This window comes from Globicephala melas, chromosome 15 (assembly GCF_963455315.2).
Source record: "Globicephala melas chromosome 15, mGloMel1.2, whole genome shotgun sequence".
In the NCBI taxonomy this organism is placed as follows: Eukaryota; Metazoa; Chordata; class Mammalia; order Artiodactyla; family Delphinidae; genus Globicephala; species Globicephala melas.
The window spans coordinates 20,515,528-20,537,981 of NC_083328.1; the positions used below are offsets into that span (position 1 = coordinate 20,515,528).

At 45.5% G+C, this 22,454-nt stretch overlaps 1 protein-coding gene across 4 annotated transcripts in view; it reads right to left on the bottom strand.

Moving 5' to 3' along the window:
• The window catches only part of SCNN1B (sodium channel epithelial 1 subunit beta), a 76,439-nt gene that overhangs the window by 41,736 nt on the left and 12,249 nt on the right, over positions 1 to 22,454 (bottom strand). Inside the window, exon 1 of one of the 4 annotated variants that reach the window (XM_060285085.2) lies at positions 6,840 to 7,275. The exons of the other annotated variants lie outside the window; for them this stretch is intronic. Coding sequence (XP_060141068.1) covers positions 6,840 to 6,993 — 154 coding nt within the window. The 5' untranslated portion in view covers positions 6,994 to 7,275. Of the gene's footprint in view, positions 1 to 6,839; positions 7,276 to 22,454 lie in introns of those variants that run through there. 4 annotated transcript variants of the gene reach the window in all.

The window sequence follows — 22,454 nt, forward strand, 5'->3', positions numbered from 1 at the left end:
CTGACTTACTTCACTCTGTATGACAGACTCTAGGTCCATCCACCTCACTACAAATAACTCAATTTTGTTTTCTTTTTATGGCTGAGTAATAGTTATCAGGTACATATGCCACATCCTCTCTATCCATTCATCTGTCGATGGACACCCACGTTGCTTCCATGTCCTGGCTATTGTAAATAGAGCTGCAATGAACACTGTAGCATAGTATTTTTAAAAATATAATTTCCTTTTGTAAATAACAGCTTTATCGAGATAGAATTCACATACCATATAACTCATCCACTTAAAGTGTAGATTCAGTGGATTTTAGTATATTCACAGGTTGTTCACCCATCACTACAGTACATTTTAAAACATTTTCATCTCCTCCAAAAGAAACTCTGTACCCATTACCAGTCACTTCTCACTCCTTCCTCTACCCTCCCCCACCCCAGGCAATCACTGATCTATTTTCTGTCTCTATAGATTGCCTATTCTGGACATTTCATATAAATTTCACATACAGATATTATGTGGTCTTTTGTGACTGGTTTTTCACTTTGTGTAATGTTTTCAAGGTTCCTCCATGTTGTAGCATGCATCACTACTTCATTCCTTTTTATTGCCAAATAATATTCCATATTATGGATACATCACTCTTTATTTATTCATTCATCAATTGATGGACATTTGAATTGTTTTTACTTTTTGGCTATTATGAATAATACTGCGGTGAACAATCATGTACAAGTTTTTGTGTGGACATATGTTTTCCTTTCTCTTGGGTATATACCTAGGAGTGGATATACCAACTGGACCATATGGTAATTCTATGTTTAACCTTTGTAAGAACTGCCCGACTGTTTTCCAAAATGGCTGAACTATTTCACAATTCCACCAGCAGGGTATGAGGGTTCCAATGTCTCCACATTCTCTATAACACTTGTTATTATCCATTAATACAGTAGATGTGAACTGCCATCTTACTCTGGTTTTCATTAGCATTTCCTGATACCTAATGATGTTAAACATCTTTTCATGTGCTTATTGGCTATTATATCCATTATATGGCCAATATATCTTCTCTCAAGAAATATCTATTCAAATCCTTTGCTTATTTTTTAATTGGGTTATTTGGCTTTTTATTATTAAGTTGTAAGAGTTATTTATATATTCTATATACAAGTCCCTTTTCAGATATAGGGTTTGCAAAAATATTCTCCCATTCTGTGGATCATATTTTCATTTTCTTGATGGTGCCCTTTGAAACACAAAAATGTTTAATTTTGATGGTGCTCAACTTGTCTATATTTCTTTTGTTGTTTATGATTTGGTGTCATATCTAAGAATTCATTGCCTAATTCAAGGTCATAAAGATTTATTCCTATGATTTATTCTAAGAGTTTTATGGTTTTAGCTCTTACATTTAGGTCTTTGATCCAGTTTGAATTAATTTTTGTATATGGTGTGAGGTAGGGGTTCAGTTTCATTCTTTTGCATGAGGATAACCACTTGTCCCAACACCAAGACTATTCTTTCCCCTATTTAATTGTCTTGGTGCCCTTGGTGGTTTTAAAAATATATATTTAATTTAAAGAAAACCTGAATAAATGAAGAGATATAACATATTCCTGGATCAGAAGACTCAATGTGGTTAAGATGTCAATTAACCTCAAATCAGTCTCTAGAGTTAATTCAATCTCAACCAAAATCCCAGCAGACAGCGTGTAGAAGTTGACAAGCCAATTCTAAATAGTATATGGAAAAGTAAAAAAACTAAAATAGAAAAAAAAAACTTTTGAAAAAGAAGAGCAAAATTGAAGGATTTATACTGATATCAAGACTTACTATCAAGTATGATAATCAGAACAGTGTAATACTGGTGTGATGATGGACATATTAATCAATGGGATACGATAGAGTCCAGAAATAGACCTACAAAGGTGCCAAGGTAATTCATGCAGAAAGGATAGTCGTTTCAACAGAACATGCTGGAACAATGGATATCCATATAAGAAAAAGGAATCTCAACTCCTGCCTCACACTAGATACCAAAGTTAACTTGAAATGGATCAGGGACCTAAACACAAGAGCTAAAACTGTAAAACATCCAGAAGAAAGTATAAGAGAAAAGTCTGTGCGATCCTGGGGCGGGCAAACGGCCTTTTAGATAGAACACCAAAATCATGAATAATAAAAGGAAAAAAAAAGAACTGTCCTTTATTAAAATTAAATCTTCTGCTCTTCAAAACACTGTTAAGAAAATGAAAGAGCAAGTCACTGGGAGAAAATCCTTGTAGTAGTATGACTGACAAAGAATTTGTATGCAGAATACATAAACAATCCTTGCAACTCAGTAATAAGACAAACAACCCAACGCCCGCAATAAAGGGCAGAAGATTTAAAAACACACTTCATAAAAGAGGATATATGAATGGCTCATAAGCACATGAAAAAACGCCTAACATCATTAGTCACTGGGAAAATGCAAATATAAACCACAAGGAGATACCATTTCCCACCCACTAGAAGGACTGACAGTATCTAGTGTTAGCGAAGATGTGAGGCAGTCAGAACTCTCCTACATGACTGGATGGAATGCAAAATGGTGCAGTCACTTTGGAAAACAGTTTGGCAGGTTCTCATAAAGTTAAATGGGTACTTATTATATGACCTTTCAGGTCCACTCTTATTTATCCAAGAGAACTGAAAACATATTTTCACACAAAGGTGTGTACATATATACTCACAGCAACCTTATTCATTAATAATCCCAAACTGGAAACAAGCAAGTGTCCACCAACAGGTGAGTAAATAAACAAATTGTAGCATTTCCATACCATGGAATACTATTCAGCAATAAAAGGAACCAACTATTGATACATACAACAACATGGATGGATATTTTTTTTTAAAGCCATTATTCTGGGCTTCCCTGGTGGCGCAGTGGTTGAGAGTCCGCCTGCCGATGCAGGGGACACGGGTTCGTGCCCCGGTCCGGGAAGATCCCACATGCTGTAGAGCGGCTGGGCCCGTGAGCCATGGCCGCTGAGCCTGCGCGTCCAGAGCCTGTGCTCTGCAACGGGAGAGGCCACAACAGTGAGAGGCCCGCGTACCGCAAAAAAAAAAAAAAAAGCCATTATTCTGAGTAAAAGAAGCTAGACACAAAAAAGTACACAAGATATGACTTTATTTACATGAAGCCCTGGGAAAGACATAACTAATCTATAGCGACAGAAAGCAGATCAGCGATTTCCTGTGCTTGATGTGAATAGTGGATCGACTGGAACGGTACACAAGGGAACCTTTTGGAGGTGACGCAAATGTTCTGTCTCGAGTGAGATGGTGGTTAATTAGACGTATGCATTTATAAAAACTCATTAAATGCTATACTTGAAATGGATGTATTTAATTGTCGATAAATTACATCTAAATAAAGTTTTAACAAAACACTTAAATCCACTGCCATCTCAAAATTATGCAAGTTCACATTTTTTAAAAAATCTATATTTTCTTCAATTTTTGAAAAATCAAAAAGATCTGATAATTGTCCCCACATGGCAGTTTCTGCTCGAAATGACTAGTGGCTGCCCTCCTTAGATGGAGACTGTGCTCCCCAGTTCACCCCAATTCTCCCCATTCTCTATTTTCTTATACTCAGCCCACTTCACTCGTTTTTTAATTCAGGCCTTGGCTTATGCGGACATCTGACTTTGTGACCCCTATAAATTACAGGTCAGATACTTTCATTAAAATCCCCTGTATTTATTTTTGCAGCAAAACCTCAATTATCCAAGGTAATCAGGGAATAAGAGTTCTGGGTAGCTGGATTTTTATAGTTAATTGAAGGTTAACCTGAAAATGGGTTGGACTCTGGTTATTGAAAAATCTTTCACGTTTCTTCCTTGTTAGCCCCAGAGCATGACTGACTCTTTGTTCTTGAAAACTTAGTCAGGTCAGAGCCATTGATGGGGCTCTCTGTACCAGGCTGGAGATGGTGAAGGAGAGTTTTAGGGGGGCAGTCAGAATCTCCCCAGGGACCAGGACATATCCTGGACATCATTTCTACTTATAAAGCAAATGTGTGCATTGCAGACACCTAGATTTTGGTCTCTAAATACCATTCTCGGCTAAAGGGAACCAGGGCTTCTTAGAAAAATGGCTGATACGAGTTTTGGTGCAGGAAATGTACAAGATGAGCCTGAGCTCTCTTACCATACCAGAAAGCAAAGAAAGCTATCAAAGACTACTGGGTCGGTCAAAAGGACTCCTTGAAGGGATTCTTACTGGCAAAGATGGGACAATTTGAGCATCATTTTAAAAAAAAAATTACCAATGGCATTTTTTACAGAACTAGAACAATAAATCTTAAGATTTTTATGGAGACACAAAAGACCCCAAATAGCCAAAGCAATCTTGAGAAAGAAAAACGGAGCTGGAGGAATCAGACTCCCTGACTTCAGACTATACTACAAAGCTACAGTGAGCAAGACAATATGGTACTGGCACAAAAACAGAAATATAGATCAATGGAACAGGATAGAAAGCCCAGAGATAAACCCACGCACCTATGGTCAAGTAATCTATGACGAAGGAGGCAAGGATATACAATGGAGAAAAGACAGTCTCTTCAGTAAGTGGTTCTGGGAAAACTGGACAGCTACATGTAAAAGAATGAAATTAGAACACTCCCTAACACCATACACAAAAATAAACTCAAAATGGATTAGAGACCTACATGTAAGACTGGACACTATAAAATTCTTAGAGGAAAACATAGGAAGAACACTCCTTGACATAAATCACAGCAAGATCTTTTTTGACCCACCTCTTAGAGTAATGGAAATAAAAACAAAAATAAACAAATGCAACTTTATGAAACTTAAAAGCTTTTGCACAACAAAGGAAATTATGAACAAGATGAAAAGACAACCCTCAGAATGGGAGAAAATATTTGCAAATGAATCAGTAGACAAAGGATTAATCTCCAAAATATATAAACAGCTTATAGAGCTCAGTATTAAAAAAACAAATAACCCAATCAAAAAATGGGCAGAAGACCTAAACAGACATCTCTCCAAAGAAGACATACAGATGGCAAAGAGGCACATGAAAAGCTGCTCAACATCAATATAATTATTAGAGAAATGCAAATCAAACCTACAGTGAGGTATCACCTCATACTGGTTAGAATGGGCATCATCATCTGAAAATCTACAAACAATAAGTGCTGGACAGGGTGTGGAGAAAAAGGAACCCTCGTGCACTGTTGGTGGGAATGCAAATTGATACAGCCACTATGGAGAACAGTATGGAGGTTCCTTAAAAAGCTAAAAACAGAATTACCATATGACCCAGCAATCCCACTCCTGGGCATATATATGCAGAGAAAACCATAATTCAAAAAGACACATGCACCCAAATGTTCATTGCAGCACTATTTACAATAACCAGGTCATGGAAGCAACCTAAACGCCCATCAACAGATGAATGGATAAAGAAGATGTGATACCTATATACAATGGAGTATTTCTCAGCCATAAAAAGGAATGAAATTGGGTCATTTGCAGAGACGTGGATGGATCTAGAGACTGTCCTACAGAGTGAAGTAAGTCAGAAAGAGAAAAACAAATATCGTATATTAACGCATGTATGTGGAATCTAGAAAACTGGTACAGATGAACCGGTTTGCAAGGTAGAAATAGAGACACAGATGTAGAGAACAAACGTATGGACACCAAGCGGGGAAAGCGGGTGGGGGGGCGGTGGTGGGATGAACTGGAAGATTGGGATTGACATGTATACACTAATATGCATAAAATGGATGACTAATAAGAACCTGCTGTATAAAAAAATAAATAAAATTTTTTTAAAAGCATGCGATTAATTGAAACATTAAATACATTAAAAATCCATGAGTTCATAATAATACTGAAAAATGGGAGTAAGTAGAACATTAATGTTATTAATAAATGTGTCATTAAGAGATGGGCCTCATACAGGTTGTTGTGCCTGTATTTGGAGCACTAGCAGTTATTATGTTCAATAAATTCCTTAATTTACTGCAAGCGTCTGTAAAGTTGAAAAGCCAGCCTGTTTTTGTATGGCCCTCTGGTTAATAATGGTTTTTATGTTTTCAAAGAGTTGTAAAGAAAAAAAAAATGAACATGCAGTGTTTATGGCCCACAAAGCCTTAACTATTAACTATACCTGGCCCTTTGCAGAAAAAGTTTGTCAAAACCTGATTTACTGTGTCCTATATATTTGCATTAAATAAGAAAAAAATCCTTAAAATATGTTTTCAAATAAGTATTTGTAAGTTTGATTTTGTTATTTGCCCCCCCAAAATACCTGCTAATTCAGTGTTTCCCAAACATCAATCATTTGCATACTACCTTCACGATTTTTTGCTAAATCCCGATAGCCCTTGTATCATTATTCACTTAATATATAACATCATCTGAACTTGTCTTTTTTGCTTAAAAAAATTCACCCTCATCCTAAGCAACACTATGCCTGTGAATAAGTTTGATGTGCTAAGCCATTTTTTTCTTAAGACGTATTAAAATAATTCCACGATTGAATAAAGGGTTCCTCTCAAAAGATTTAAAATCATCTTCCTTATGATCCTTGAGGAAATTCTCTGTTAATTGTTTTCTGCCCACTTGAAGCACACAACCTCTATCAAGCATTTCCTCCTGCGTTTTCATGACAGCCTTTCAAGAAAGTTCAGGTAGCCAGAATTATGCCCATCTCACAGAGAAGGTAACCAGAGCACAAAGGCACTTCCTCACGGTCACAGTGAGTCAGGCAGATCTGGAAACAGAAACCAGGTCCCTTGGCTTCCAGCCACCTCTTACCGACAAGCCTGATGGGACATGTGGCCTCTTGCTCCCGAGCTGGTGGGTGCTGGGGAAGTCTGCAGGGTAGCAACAGGCTCCACCTCCTCTGTGTGCACATATCCACCTCCTTTGACCAAGGCTGTGGTTCCCGGGCCTCCAGGGGTCCTCCCATAAAGCCAAATGCAGTGTGACTGATAAGACCTTAAAAAAGTGGCTCCCAGGGGGGTGGGGGAAAGGGCAGAATAGGGTAAGAGGATTAAAAGGTACAAACTACTAGGTATAAAATAGATAAGATACAAGGATGTGCAGCACAGGGAATATAGCCAATGTTTTATAATAGCTTTATATGGAGTGTATAGTCTATAAAAATATTGAATCAGGATGCTGTACACCTGAACCTAATTTAATAATGTAAGTCAACTATACTTCAATTAAAAAAAAAAAAGTGGCTCCCTCCAGTCCTCCAGGAGAGGAGACACAGTGGTCTTATTTGAGCTGCTCAGAGATGAAGAGTGCTGCCAAGGTATACCATTAAGTGAGAGAGAAGAAAGGGCAGAACCATATATAAAGCTGGTATGCATTTGTGTTCAAAAAAAAAAAAGGGGCTTCCCTGGTGGTGCAGTGGTTAAGAATCTGCCTCCCGATGCAGGGGACACGGGTTCGAGCCCTGGTCCGGGAAGATCCCACATGTCGCGGAGCAACTAAGCCCGTGTGCCACAACTACCGAGCCTCCGCTCTAGAGCCCGCGAGCCACAACTACTGAGCTTGAGTGCCACAGCTACTGAAGCCCGCGTGCCCTAGAGCCCATGCTCCGCAACAAGAGAAGCCACTGCAATGAGAAGCCCGCGCACCGCAATGAAGAGTAGCCCCAGCTCCCCGCAACTAGAGAAAGCCCGCGTGCAGCAATGAAGACCCAATGCAGCATAATTAAATAAACAAATAATTAAAAAAACAAAAAAAGGAAAACAGCATAGAGATATTTAGTTGTGTGTGCATAGCCCATCTCCAAGGGGCCAGACACCAAAGTGCTGACATAAGCTGCCTTCAAGAAGGGGAACTGGGTGCTGGGGGCACAGGCACGGAAAGAGACTTTTAAAAATGAGTTACTCCTTTGGCACCTTTTGTATTTTGGACCATTTCAATGTTTAATCTATTCATTTATTCAGTCAGGAAATATTTACAAAGCACCTACTGTGTGCTCAGCACTGTTCTAGGCACCCAGCATCCCTCAGTAAGAAGTCCCTGCCTTTGTGTAGCCTACACGCTCCCAGGAGACAGAAAAAAAACATTAAAAAAAGCAATTTTAAAATTTATGCTGATTGGAGTTAAGTGAAAAAAATATCTGCACGGCAACCATTCGATTCGCAAAGATGAAAACATTTTGTAATACCAGGTATTACAAAGCACACCTTTACATGCCAATGGGGTTTAAGTTGGTACAGTCACTGCAGAGTAGTTTGGCAGTCTCTATTGCATTTAATATTTATTGATTTATTTTTAAAATATATTTTATTTATTTATTTGGTTGCGCCGGGTCTTAGTTGCGGCAGGCGGGCTTCTTAGTTGTGGCTCACGGGCTCCTTAGCAGCAGGTCGCTGGCTCCTTAGTTGTGGCATGCATATGGGATCTAGTTCCCTGACCAGGGATGGAACCCGGACCCCTGCATTGGGAGCACGGAGTCTTAACCACTGCGCCACCAGGGAAGTCCCTTTTTATTTTTTATTAAAAAAATTTTTTTGGCCACACTGCGCAGCTTGAGGGATCCTAGTTCCCTAACCAGGGATCGAACCCAGGCTCCTGGCAGTGAAAGTGCTGAGTCCTAACCACTGGACCAGGGAACTCCCCCTATTGCATTTATTTATTGGTTTTTTTTTTTTTTTTGCGGTACGCGGACTTCTCACTGTTGTGGCCTCTCCCGTTGCGGAGCACAGGCTCTGGACGTGCAGGTTCAGTGGCCATGGCTCACGGGCCTAGCCGCTCCGCGGCATGTGGGATCTTCCCGGACTGGGGCACGAACCCGTGTCCCCTGAATCGGCAGGCGGACTCTCAACCACTGCGCCACCAGGGAAGCCCCCCCTGTTGCATTTAAAATGTGACAGCCAGGACCCAACAGTTCCACTTCTTGGGCATGTGTCCCTAGGTGCCTGTGTGCATGGGTGCTTGCGCGAGTGTGTGCGTGAGCATGTGTACGTGTGCAGGTACGCACAGGAAGGATGGTGACTGCAACACTGTAATACCCTCAAACTAGAAACAACTTCAGTGCCCAGAATGAAAAGGCTGCTGGAGGGTGGATAGGGTGTCAACTGCTCTCCACGAGAGCTATGGGAGCAAAGCAAGGAAGTGCAGTCCCAACAGGTGTGCCGGAGTCAGTGCTTCCGGTGAGCTGAGGTGTTGGTGCCCTTGGCCTTTGGGTGGCAGGCGTGGGCTGGGGCAGCAGGAACATCCGCCGCCCCCCTCCCCCCATCGCTGGCAGGCACAAGCCAGCCGTCTTGACCCTTCACCTTAATGCTTGATACAAACATACCCATTCTCTATCTTCCATGACGTGAGAGGTTGGAAAGCACTGGTTTAGAAGCGCTTTCATGTTCATTCTAGCCCCGAAATGCTAAGAATGCATGGCTCTATACTGCAGAGGTCACGTCCGAGTCCTTGCCCTCCTCCTCCTCTACGGTGTCCAGGCAGTGACCACACTCTGCACCCTGTGTAGATGTCCTTTGGGGTCACTGCCCCACGCCTTGGCGGTGGGGTCCGGGGGTGGTATGGGGGATGCCGCAGGTGTCCCACTATTTCTCTCCATGGAGGGGTGATGGCGGAGTCACCCTCTGATCCTACAGGGCAGGGAGCACCCTCCCAGGGCAACGAGGGATTCCCACACACAGCACAGATGAGCACATCCTGGGGCTTTGACAGGCCACCAAACACACGATGTTAAGGACCCAGAAGGGACTTACATTCTCATCAGGGTCAGACAGGGGAGGGCTTGGGAGTCAGTCCCCAGTTAGGGTCTGGCTCTGTTGTTTCCTCCAGTGGGGAGGGGCTCAATTCATGACAACAAGGGGTTGGCCTTTAGGAGTCTTAATTTTCTCATCTGTAAAGTGGGGATAATACTGGCTGTGCCTTCTAGGTTGTTGTCAGGATTCAATGAGATAATGAGTGGGAAGCACTTTGCACAGTGCCTGCACGTAGTAGTCTTGATAAGTGATAGATGCTATTATTATTATTATTTTATGCAAGGAGAAGAATTATTCAAAATTAACCAGAGTATTCAGCCTGAGTTTTGGGGACTGTCATTTGTGGCACAATGGCCAGCTGGAGAAGTGGCATCCAGGCTCTGCTTCCTGTGGGACTGAGTCCTTCCCTGACAGGGAAATCCCATGATCCCCAAGGTCTCTAGTGGTCCCCAAAGTCCCCATGGCTGGCAACTGGCTTTCGCAGACAATTCCTATAAACAGCTGTACCTAATCCTAGGCTGCCTGGTATCAGCAGCTGTGTATGCAGCCCAAGTACACAGACCATGTGTACTGGCCACTGACAAGAGCACTTTCTACGCTTGTTCCATATGAAAGAAGACCCATGGAGCTAAGGGTCCCTCCCCGAAATAGAGCCCTCACCTCTTCATACCTTAGCCCTGGCATGTCTTCCTGCGGGACGATGGGAAACCTGGGGGATCAAAAACATCTCTGTGTGTCTGACTTTGGCCTTGTGGGCTACCCTATAAAGCCCTTAACCCACACCTGTGGTAGTGTAGATTCATCCCATCCCTCTGCACGGCCATGGCCAACCCACAAAGACACAGGTGGCAAGGCAAAACGCAGAAGTGGAATACAGGATCCCTTCCTCCTGTGCCAACTCTAAGCTATCCTGGGGAAGAAGTGGCACGGGTCCCTGCTGAAGCCCTGCTGTGTCAAGCTGGGGGCAGGGGACCCCACCCCATGTACCTCCCTCCCTGCACCTTCTTTAAAAACCTGGAACGTCCTGCAGTGAATCAGGTGCTAGCACTCTCTCTTTGTCGCCAAGCAAAATGAAACTGTCTTTCCGGGAGAGGCCACTTAGGACATGCACTTAGTGATCTGGGGTGTTGGGAAAGGAAGGGAGCCCGTCAGGCACTGGACACGGCCCAGGAGGAATAGGGACAGAGTGGTGACCCTGACAGAGCCAGCATGGGGCAAAGCGTATGGGCAGAGGCCGTTGGCATCTTCACCCCAACCCCACGTCAGGCTCTATCCTGCCCACCTGCCTGTTCAAAGCGGCCCTGCTGTGCCAGTCTGGCTGGTCCTGGGATGGAAGATGAGTCATCATGTCAGATAAGCGCTCAGAGCTGGCGAAGAACACGGGCCACACCTTGCAGGAAGCAGGCACCAGCGTTCTTAGAAAACCTGGTCTGGTCTCCAGATGTGAAGCCATGATTGAAGACCTCCCCGCAACCCTCCACCCCGACCCCGGCCCCAGCCAGCTCCATGGAGCACAAGAGATCCCACTGCTCAGAGCTCAGCACACCACACACCCTCACCCCTCAGGGATACACAAAAAGCAGGCTGCAGAATCCAAAAGAGAGAGGCATTTGGAAGGAAACACTTTTTCAGTGCTTCATGGTGGACTGATGGAAACGAAGCATCTAGGCTCCAGGAACGGCTGCTTATGCCTGCTTTTCTCCCTAACCATCGGGGGACCTGGAGGAATTATACGGGTGGGGTCTGTTCAGGTTGGAGGATGGGGGAGAGTTACTGAAGTCCAGCCCATGCTCCGCGTGCCCAGTTGTGAGCCCCCAGGGGCTGCTCCGGGCAGAGAGGCACCTTTTTCTAATTTGCTCGAAGGCGTCCTATGGGCCAGAAGGGGAGGTCCTATCAAACATCAGCTTCTTCCCGGAGCCACAGTCAGCAACATTTGGCTCAGCTGGGCCATATTTTCAAAAGAAGACTCTCCTATGCATTGGCTGGAAGGTGGGGATGAATTTCCCCAGGAAAAAAATCCAATAAAGATAGTTTTCAGTAAAGGTGTACCCACAACTCCCTGTATAGGGAAACAGCTCAGGACATAAGTGCTAAAGCCGAGCTTTGAGTTTGAGTCCAGCTGTGCTGTGCAACGTTGGGCAAGCTACAAGGTGTCTCTGTACCTTCACTTCCTCATCTGAATACTGGGGACAATATTACACCTACCTCTGAGGTTGATTAGGACAATGCCTGGTTTGCAGCAAAATACGCGCATCAGCACCTAATAGCTTTTATTCAAGGGCCTGTGCAAGTGAAAAAAAAGTATTGTTCTCCAAATACAAAAAGAAAACTGCAGCATTTAAAATGAATGGAACAGTTAAATAAATGTTTGCAACGTGGATGTCAACCAGACAAACGCCATTCAACTCTTAGATAGTAATATGCCAATGAAAATGGGAGCTCATTTTTTTGATAGTGAAAGAAATAAAGATCACAAAAGAAAATGACCACAAAGATGAGGAACCTTGGTCTACACTTTTCCTTGAGCTTTGGTACATCCTGAGGGCACAGACCCGGGGACCCCTTTCCTGGTGGTGATCCTTCACCCACTTCCTAAGTGTCACGTTTACCAGCCCCAGCCAAGAGCTTAGAGTCAAAATCCTAAAACCACTCTATTTTTTTTTAAAGACTCACACATACATAAATAGGATCATCAACAATAGCTGGGGGCTTCCCTGGTGGCGCAGTGGTTGAGAGTCCGCCTGCCGATGCAGGGGGCACGGGTTCGTGCCCCGGTCCGGGAGGATCCCACATGCCGCGGAGCGGCTGGGCCCGTGAGCCATGGCCGCTGAGCCTGCGCGTCCGGAGCCTGTGCTCCGCAACGGGAGAGGCCACAGCAGTGAGAGGTTCGCGTACCGCAAAAAAAAGAAAAAAAAAAAAAAAAACCAATAGTTGGGAGATGCCTTGGATCCCTTCATATGCCAACATGATAATCCAATGTATAAAGAAAATCTCAATACACAAATCTATTTAAAAATCTCACTTCAAAAATAAATGCTCAAGTCATTGCATGAATGATGAAACTAGAGCCCACAAGTCAGAGGCATTTACCACAATCTTGCAGAACAGGACTTCTATGTTCAAAAGTGACCGGACCAGACCAGCTTCCAGGTTTTAGGAACTCAGATGATGCGTCTGCACTGACTGCTTGTTTCCAGCACCTTCTGGGTTCTTAATCCAACTCATACTGGAATGGTGAAGAAGCTCCAAGAAGCTGCCTCTGAGGACAGAGGCGTCTTGTGGCAAAGGGGGGGGGGGTGGTCAAAGACTGGAGCTGAAGGTGCTGGCTGTCTTTCTGTTCTCTGGGACTAACTGTCTGATGTACAAGGGCCAACCTTAAGCGCTGCCTTCATGATTTGGGCTGCATCTGGGTACCAATTATACTTTCATCAACTTAATATCTTTCTTTATATTGACTCACTCTTGTTATCACTTAAACACCTACTTTAGCTTTGTCTTAAGCAAGAATGTCCAGAAAATCACAGTCCTGATGTTACTAATTATATATGTTTTCTAATACACCTCAACATAAATAATTACTAATGAGATGAAAGACATTTGCCCACCATCTAAAAACCATCTCCACAGGCCACACTACAGGGAAACAGATTCAGCAAAGATCTTCCCTTGTCTCATAACTCACCAGATTAGATAAAATACCTCAGTACTTGCAACTCAGAAACAACCTGCCATGCTGACCCCTTGGCCCCGAGCTGCTGTGCACATCGGGGTTCTTACGAAACCCGTTCTGTAGGTTTCTCTGCTCCTGGGTCTAGGATTATATCAGCCTCCATCCTAGGAGCAGCCTGACACACGTCCTGCCACCCCAGCCAGAAGACCCCAAAGAACAAGGCATCAGATGTGGCCACAGCTGCCAGAAAAACATGTTCTTTTTGTATGGCCTTTAAAGGAGAAACATACGTGCATCTGGGCTTTAGCCCAGATGCTAAACCCTGGAGGGCCCACCTTGTCATGAGGCCAGAGTACCCCTGGTTTGTCATTTCCTTGTCCACCTGGCGACCAAGTACCACAGGTGGGTTTGAAAGGTGACCACACCTTGTGGCGATTAATCCCTCGCTGCCTGGCTTCCTTGCATGAACACAGATGCTCACGGCAAGAAAACATAAACGTACAACCGGAGCAGAAGGATGAGACAAACTATGATAGAAGCACATGACGGAATATTGGGGAAAAATGGTTAATTATTTTTGTTTAAAAAAAACGTATGAATTTCTAGGTAGCTATGTGCATAGGGGAAAAAAAAAGTGGGTGAAATTAACCAGAATGTTTATAGTAACTACGTTTGGGTGAAGGATCTTGGATTATTTTTAAAAAATTATTTTTAGTTTATCTGTGTTTTGGAACATTCCTACAATGAACATATATTGCTTGTATAATAAAAAATAATAAAAGAAAATGATTTTTTATAGCAACATGGAAAAAGCTTATGATAGAATGTTAGGTGATAAAAGTGAGATTATAGCTTTATGGAAAAATCTGTTGTCAGGAAAAACGTTAGGGCAATGGGAATTATAGAAGAATTTTTTTAAATGCAGTCTTCCTAGAATTTAGGGGAAATTCTGGGGAAAGGAACAGGGAAGATGCTGGATTGGTTGGGATTAAGTATCTACTATTCGGCAGAAATGGGTCTTGTCAAAGAAGTTCAGATTGGATGTATACTTTAGCTTGTGTCCTAATATTTGTAACTATTTTCCAAACATTTGTTACTTTTACAGTTTCTTTAAAAAGTTAAAAAAAAAAAAAAAACCCAAACCAAACCAAAGGGAGAGGTATTCAATCAACTAGGAACATCTGCTGGGGTCTCCAGTAGCCCAGCAATTCTTTCCATAATTTATGCAGGAGGACCTTTCTTTTCCTCTTGGGGATGGATGAGCCCAAGGTGGATTTCAGAAAAGGTGGCGGCATCAGAACTTGTATTTCTTGGATGGCTCCTGTCTTCCAAAACCTTGTTGACAGAGTCTTAATGCTGTGTTTGCTTCCTTATTGCCGAGGACTTGGCTACACCAGGCTTGATCCTGTACAATCCTGTACAATTACATGGGAAAACACCTTGCCCACTAGGCCCGGTGCCAGGAGCAGAGTCATCGTGTCCTGATGGACAGATGACTTTGGGATTCAGGGATGCCAATGGTGTGCACACAAGCCCACGGCTTTGCCCCTACCCAGCTGTGCAAGTGGCCACTTGCCCAGGGTGGCTGGTATGTGTCGACAGCTGGCAGGGAAGAATGTGGTCAGTTTCATTTGCTCCCTACTCTCTCCCTACCAAGGCTGGAGGCAACTTGCAGTGGAGAGTATCTGCTGAGCCTTGGAAGATGCCAGGGGTGCAGGAGGAGCGGGTAGAAGTGGAGAAGGCAGGTGATTATTGCACTGGGAATAAAATGCAGTGTCCCTGACTAGAGTCAGAAAAATAAGGTCAACCTGGTAATATTTTGAGGCTCACGTAGTAGGTCTAGCCTCTCTCTCTCTGTTTTTCACTGGGAAACATGAATTATTCTATTATCATTAAAAATGAGAGCTTTGGAGTCAGACAGACTTGGGTGGAGTCTTGGACCCATCACATCACCTCTCTGAGCCTCAGCTGTCTTATGTGTCAATGGGGCCAACAATAGCACCTCCGTCCCTTGGCTTTTCTTTTTTAAATTTATTTATTCTATTTATTTATATTTGGCCGCGTTGGGTCTTCGTTGCTGCAGGCGGGCTTTCTCTAGTTGTGTCGAGTGGGGCTACTCTTCACTGCGGTGCACGGGTTTCTCATTGCGGTGGCTTCTCGTGTTGCGGAGCACGGGCTCTAGGCACGCGGTCTTCAGTAGCTGTGGCGCACAGGCTTAGTTGCCCCATGGCATGTGGGATCTTCCTGGACCAGGGCTCAAACCCGTGTCCCCTGCATTGGCAGGCGGATTCTTAACCACTGCGCCACCAGGGAAGCCCTGGGCTTTTGTTTTGTTTTGTTTTGAGTGAGGATTAAAATGAGATAATGCATATAAAGCACTTGGCATAGCATTGAACAAATGTTGGCTAGTATTACCATTATTAGGGGAAAGAAAGATGACAACATGTAGGTGGCCACTAAGCTTACAGGCTTACTTGCAAGGCTGCTTTAGAAAGGACAGGTGCTGGAAGGGGAGTTTCCCAGCTCAATAAATGCATTATTTGGTTTTGGACTAAATGAATGATTTGGTTTTTGGACGGCGTTTCCCAGAGGCTCAGCTGTCACCTGTCCCATGCCTGTCAGAAACTTTCAACAGCTCCCAGTGTCTGCGAATAAAGGCCATACAGTATGGCCCCAACCTCCATGTCTCCTTTTATTCCCTTCAAAATGGGTGATGGTTAAGAAGCTGGGTTCGAATCCCAGCTCTGTCACTTACTCGCTGTGTGACTGTGTGGAACTGATCTACCTTCTCTGTGCCCTGGTTTTCCAATCTGTAAAAAGAGGGGAAAATAGTCCGTCCTTCACTGGGTTGGTGTGAAGAGTCAATTGTAAATGTGAAGGGCCCGGCACAGCCTCTGGCACATAGAGAGAGGAGTGCCTGGAGCAGTTTCTGTGCTTCATATCATGTCCAATGGACCACTCACTGGGGCCCATGGATACTCCGGACATTCCCACCAGGTTGGTTTTACTCATGCTGTTTCTCTCCTGGAGTGCCTTTGCCCCAGGCCCAACTCCAGTGCCACCTCTTCCACGAAGTTTCCCAGTCCTCACTGAATGGACGTCATCTTCCCTCCTCTTCAGTCCCATAATATTTTCTGTGGACCACCCGCTCCTGTTTGATTTGTTCCCATCTGCCTTGTATCATGGCTATGTATGTCCCTTTCTAATCTATCTGACTGGGTGATGAGGGCCCTGGTCAGATTCCCCAATGTTTGAACTTGGAACTTTGCATATGATAGTTGCTCAATAAATATGTCTGGACTTCAGAGCTGGGGAGCAGGGCTGACATTCAGCTGCTATGCCTCGGTGTAGCTGCAAGAATTGTTTATGGCTGGAAACCTTCCTAACTGGAAGGTACCCTTCACCTAAACATTCCAATTATTGCTACTGCTTATATGTGTAGAGAGGAGGTGCGGGGGGTGGTTAGGGGGAGGCGGGGTGGGGGTGGGGTGTGGGGGAGGGAAGCACCTGGTTTCCCTCCATCCACCCGCCACTTCAAGCTGTTCATGGGTTGAATTGCATCCCTCCCTCCCCAATTCATATGTTAAAGCTATAATATCCGGTGCCTCAGAATGTGGCTGTATTTGGAGACAGGGTCTTTAAAGAGGTGATTAAGTGAAAACATGAAGCCCATAGGGTGGCCTAATCCAATCTGACCAGCATTCTTATAAGAAGAGGTTATTTGGACACCCAAAGAGACACCAGGGATGGGCATGCACAGAGGAAAGGCCATGTGAAGACGCGGTGAGAAGGCGGCTGTCTGCACACCAAGGAGAGAGGCTTCTGCAAAACCTGCTCAACCAACACCTTGATCTTGGACTTCCAGCCTCCAAAACTGTGAGAAAATACATTTTTGTTGCTTAAGCCATCCAGTCTGTAGCAGCTGTTCTAGCAGCCCTAGCAGACTAGTAAAAGCTGTAAGGGAAAAGGAACTGGTAGGCATGAGGGTGAGTGGGGGTGAGGAGAGAGCAGGCTGGAGGGCTCCTCCCGACTCCAGGGTCGGGACGATGGGGTCAGTAAGTCTATCCCTGGCCCCCAAGTAGGAATGATTTTGGCTTAGGGGTGAATCTATTCTTTTTTCCCCACAACCAAAGGATGCCATAACCTTCCATGAAAATACACTCCTGCCTTGTAAGTCCCTCCTCATTACCAGATTAAAGGCAACGAGTGGCACCTTAAATTTTTTTTTTTTAAACTTAGGCAGAGGGGCTTCCCTGGTGGCACAGTGGTTAAGAATCCACCTGCCAATGCAGGGGACACAGGTTCAAGCCCTGGTCCGGGAAGATCCCACATGCCACAAAGCAACTAAGCCCGTGTGCCACAACTACTGAGCCTGCACTCTAGAGCCCACGAGCCAAAACTACTGAAGCCTGCACACCTAGAGCCCGTGCTCGGCAACAAGAGAAGCCACTGCAAGGACAAGCCTGCGCACCGCAACAAAGAGTAGCCCCCGCTCGCCACAACTGGAGTAAGCCCACGCGCAGCAACGAAGACCCAACGCAGCCAAAAATAAATTAATTAAAATTAGAAAAACAAACAGACAAAAAGAACTTAGGCAGAGACAAAGAGTGAGTGTCCAAGCTTTTGACAAAAAGGCCTTGCAGTTTTCCTGCAGTGAGTCCAGCAATGGCTTCTGGTCACACTTAGAATAAAACCCAAATTCCCTACCATGGCCTGGAGAGGCAGTGAGGTCTGGCCCTTGCCCCCCTCCAGACTTAACTCCTACCGTCTCACCCTTCCTCATTTCTGCTCTTCCAATTTGCCAAGATCTTGCCACCTCTCCTTTGCACCTGCTGTTCCCTTGGAATCACCCGTCCCCAGCAACTTCCACAGCCCTCCTGGCCCAGCATCAGGATTACTCGGGAAGCTCTTAAAAAACCCACAGGCCAGGGCCTCATGCACAGCAGCTCTGACTCCCCAGGTCACGGTACCTGTATATATATGTTTTTAACTCCTGCACAAAGTTCGATGCACAAGCAGGGTTGGGGACAATTGCCCTAGATCTTCATAGAGCTGCTTCTTCTTTGAGGCCTCAGCTCTAATGCCACCTCTCAGAGAGGCCCACCCTGACCCCCAGCACCCCACAGCCCTGTTTATTCTCTCCGTAGACGCCAACACCATCAGAAACTGTCTAATCTCTTCGTTTGCTGCCTGTCTCCCTCCACTGGGATTTGAACCTCCCTGCAGCGTGACTGGGCCTCTCTCTTCGCTGCTCCAGCCAATACAGGAGCCACAGTCCACATGGGGCGACTACTGGGCACCGGAAGCGTCACCGAACTGAGGTGTCTTTTCCGTGAGAAATTGTACAAAAGAGGAGAGACATAAAATACTAATATTTTGCAAGATGAAAAGAGTTTGGGAGATGAATTGTACAACAATGTGAATGTACTTCACACTACTGACTGTACACTAAGAAATGGTTAAAATGGTAAATTTTATGTTCTGTGTGTTTTACCACAACTAAAAACTTTAAAAAGACATGTTGAACATTAAAAAATCTCGTCAATAATTTTTAATACTGACTACTTGTTCAAGTGATAGCATTTTGAATATATGGGTTCCATAAAACCTATTACAGTACTAAAATGAATTTCACCTGTTTCTTTTTACTTTTTTTTTTCAGGGTGGCTATTAGAAAACTTTACGTTGCTTATGTGGTTCCTGTTTGTGGCTTGTGTTACATTTAAGTTGGATGGCGCTGACCTAGAACTGTGGCCGGCTCACAGTAGGCACTTTGAGTTGAATATCAGAATGAATCCAGTTGCTGCCAAAGAGGTGCTCTGATGAGCATAAGCGCGCTGTCCTGTCTGCCAGGCTGCAAGAGGGTGGGAGGGAGGCTGCGGTGGAGCGTTCATGTAACTAAGTCATCATAATTAATACTTAACGTCTATTATTATGCTGATAACAGCAGCTGCAGTTCGTGGAGCACCTAACGTGCGCCAGGAACTGTCACGGCACTTTGTCCACGTCATCTCATTTCAAGTTAGTTAGTCCTATAAGGAACCACTGCCTCCATGAGACAGCTGGCTGCCCAAGGTCACCCAGCGGGTGAGGGGAGAGCTGGGGCTGTAAAGGGCTGGCCCAGCCGCCCCAGTACACCTGCCTCCCGCCGGGGCCAGGTCCCACGTGCCATCCTGTCATGTAGGACTTGCAGGCCCTGCCTGAGCCAGACAGTGGGCAGGGGCTTCTGGAGCCAACAGAGAGCCCCCATGAGGCAGCAAGTCCCTGCCCTCAGTGTCCAGGAAGAGAATGAAACAATCTGTAATCTCCGATCTCCTCGAGCTCACCCAGCCAGATCCGCTGCCGGCCCTCTCAATTTCAAGGACTCCGGGAACCGGTCCTGGCCCAGGTGGTCATTCTTGCTCAAGGCAGTTGTGGCGGATGGCGCTGGGCCCGGCCTGACCTGCCAGAGGGCCCTGCCCCATCCCTGAGGCTGCAGCAGCCACAGGATCTGTGGGTGTGGCCTCTCCCCTCCTGTTCTGTGGCTTTCGGGCCTGGAGCTGCAGGCCCAGACCCACCTGAGACTCCATCTCTGGGGCTCAGATCCTCTCGAGCAGGGCCCCCTGTGGTATCTAATGTGAGACCTTTTTGGAGGGGGTCTTTGATCCTAAGATGCAAGAATCAGAACCCTTTGTAATGGGGGAGGGGTGCAACGCATGGACAGAAAATTCTCCCACGTCTGGGCTCCAATTCCATCTTTAAACTGTCGATATGAACTTGAGGAAACTGCTTGGGTCTGGTCAGAGACAGTGACTGAAGAAGCCAATAAAGACGTGGTTTCCGGGACTTCCCTGGTGGCGCAGTGGTAAGAATCCACCTGCCAATGAAGGGGACAGGAGTTCGAGCCCTGGTCCGGGAAGATCCCACATGCCGCGGAGCAGCTAAGCCTGTGCACCACAACTACTGAGCCTGTACTCTAGAGCCCATGTGCCACAACTACTGAGCCTGCGTGCCACAACTTTTGAAGCCCGCATGCCTAGAGCCCGTGCTCTGCAACAAGAGAAGCCACAGCAATGAGAAGAAGCCCGTGCACCGCAACGAAGAGTAGCCCCCGTTCGCCGCAACTAGAGAAAGCCTGTGCGCAGCAACAAAGACCCAACGCAACTAAAAAAAAAAAAAAAAAAAAGACCTGGTTTCCTAGACAACAGCTGGGTGTCAAGGAGCCTGACCTCAGAGGGACCTCTGGGGGAGGTCATCTGGGGGACCTCAGAGCCCCCAGCCTAGGTGCGGACCAATGGATGGGTCAACCAGTGCCTAGCGGTTCTCAAAGTCTGACCCCAGAGCAGCTGCTGCAACATCACCTGGGAACTTGTTAGAAAGGCAGCTCCTCAGGCCCCACTCCAGACCTCCTGAATCAGAAGCTCTGGGTTTGATCAACTAACCTGGGTTTTCACAGCCCCCTAGGAGATTCTGGGCCACGCTAAATTTGAGGCCTGTAGCCTTACTACTCAAGTACCAGGACCAGGCGATAAGCATCACCTAGCAGCTTGTTAGAGACACAATATTCAGGCCCCACTTCACTTACTGAGTCAGAATCTGCACTTACCAAGACCCCCCGGCACTCGTGTACATGTTAAAACTTAGGACGCGGGCTTCCCTGGTGGCGCAGTGGTTGAGAGTCCGCCTGCCGATGCAGGGGACGCGGGTTCATGCCCTGGTCCGGGAGGATCCCACATGCCGCGGAGCGGCTGGGCCCGTGAGCCATGGCTGCTGAGCCTGCGCGTCCAGAGCCTGTGCTCCGCAACGGGAGAGGCCACAACAGTGAGAGGCCCGCGTACCGCAAAAAAAAAAAAAAAAGAAAACTTAGGACGCGCTAGCCTAGAGTTCCTTGCCATAAAGTCAAGGGTCTCAAACTCAAATGCTTCCAGGGACCAAGCAGGTGATGTTAAAAAATGAAGCCAGGTTAGATCCAGTTGATTATTGCTCTTTGGAAGTGTGAGCCCAGGACGGCCAGATCTTCCAATTTTTCAAGAGAATCTGGAAACCCAGATGCCAAAGTGAAATGTCCTGATTTAAAAATTACTGTGTGTGGGGAACTTCCCTGGCGGTCCAGTGGTTAAGAATCTGCCTTCCAATACGGTTCAATCCCTAGTTGGGAAACAAGATTCCAAATGCCGCGAGGCAACTAAGCCCGCAGGCTCTAGAGCCCACGTGCCACAACTAGAGAGCCTGCACGCTGCAACTACTGAGCCTGCACGTCCTGGAGCCTGCACACCACAACTAGAGAGAAGCCCACGCGCAGAAACAAAAGATCCCGTGTGCTACAACGAAGATCCCACATGCCACAACTAAGACCCGACACAGCTAAATAAGTAAATAAACATTAAAAAAAATATTGTGTAGGTCACACAAAATCAGGCCTATGGGGCACAAGCATATAGGCCTTGGGGCAGGAAAGGTGCCTCATCTCTGGGTAAGCTTTCTGAGCTTGGGACAGTCCTCCCAGGCGTGGCAAGAGGCACACAGTAGGAACTCAAGAAGGGCTGGGACAGAAGTTCCCAAATTCGTCTGCATAATGGAACCACAATTACATTGAGTAGCTGTCGCAGCTACTCAATGCTGCCATGGGAGTGTGAAAGCAGCCAGAGATAATATTAAATGACTGAGCATAGCTCAATCATTTTTTTTTTCCTTTGGTCGTGCCGCGCCACTTGTGGGATCTTATCTCCCAGACCAGGGATTGAACCTGGGCCCCTGGCAGTGGAAGCGTGGAGTACTAACCACTGGACCACCAGGGAATTCCCAGCACAGCTGTGTTTTAATAATTCTTTATGAACACTGAATTTTAAGCTGCATGTAATTTACATGTGTCACAGAATATGATTTTTCTCTTGATTTTTTTTTCAACCACAGAAAAGCCATTCTTAGCTCATGGACTGCACAAACTTGGCCTTTGGGCCATAGTTTGCCAACCTCTGGGATGGAGGAATGAATTGAGGGCCTGGAGGCCTGGACTGCAGTCCTTCTTCCCGG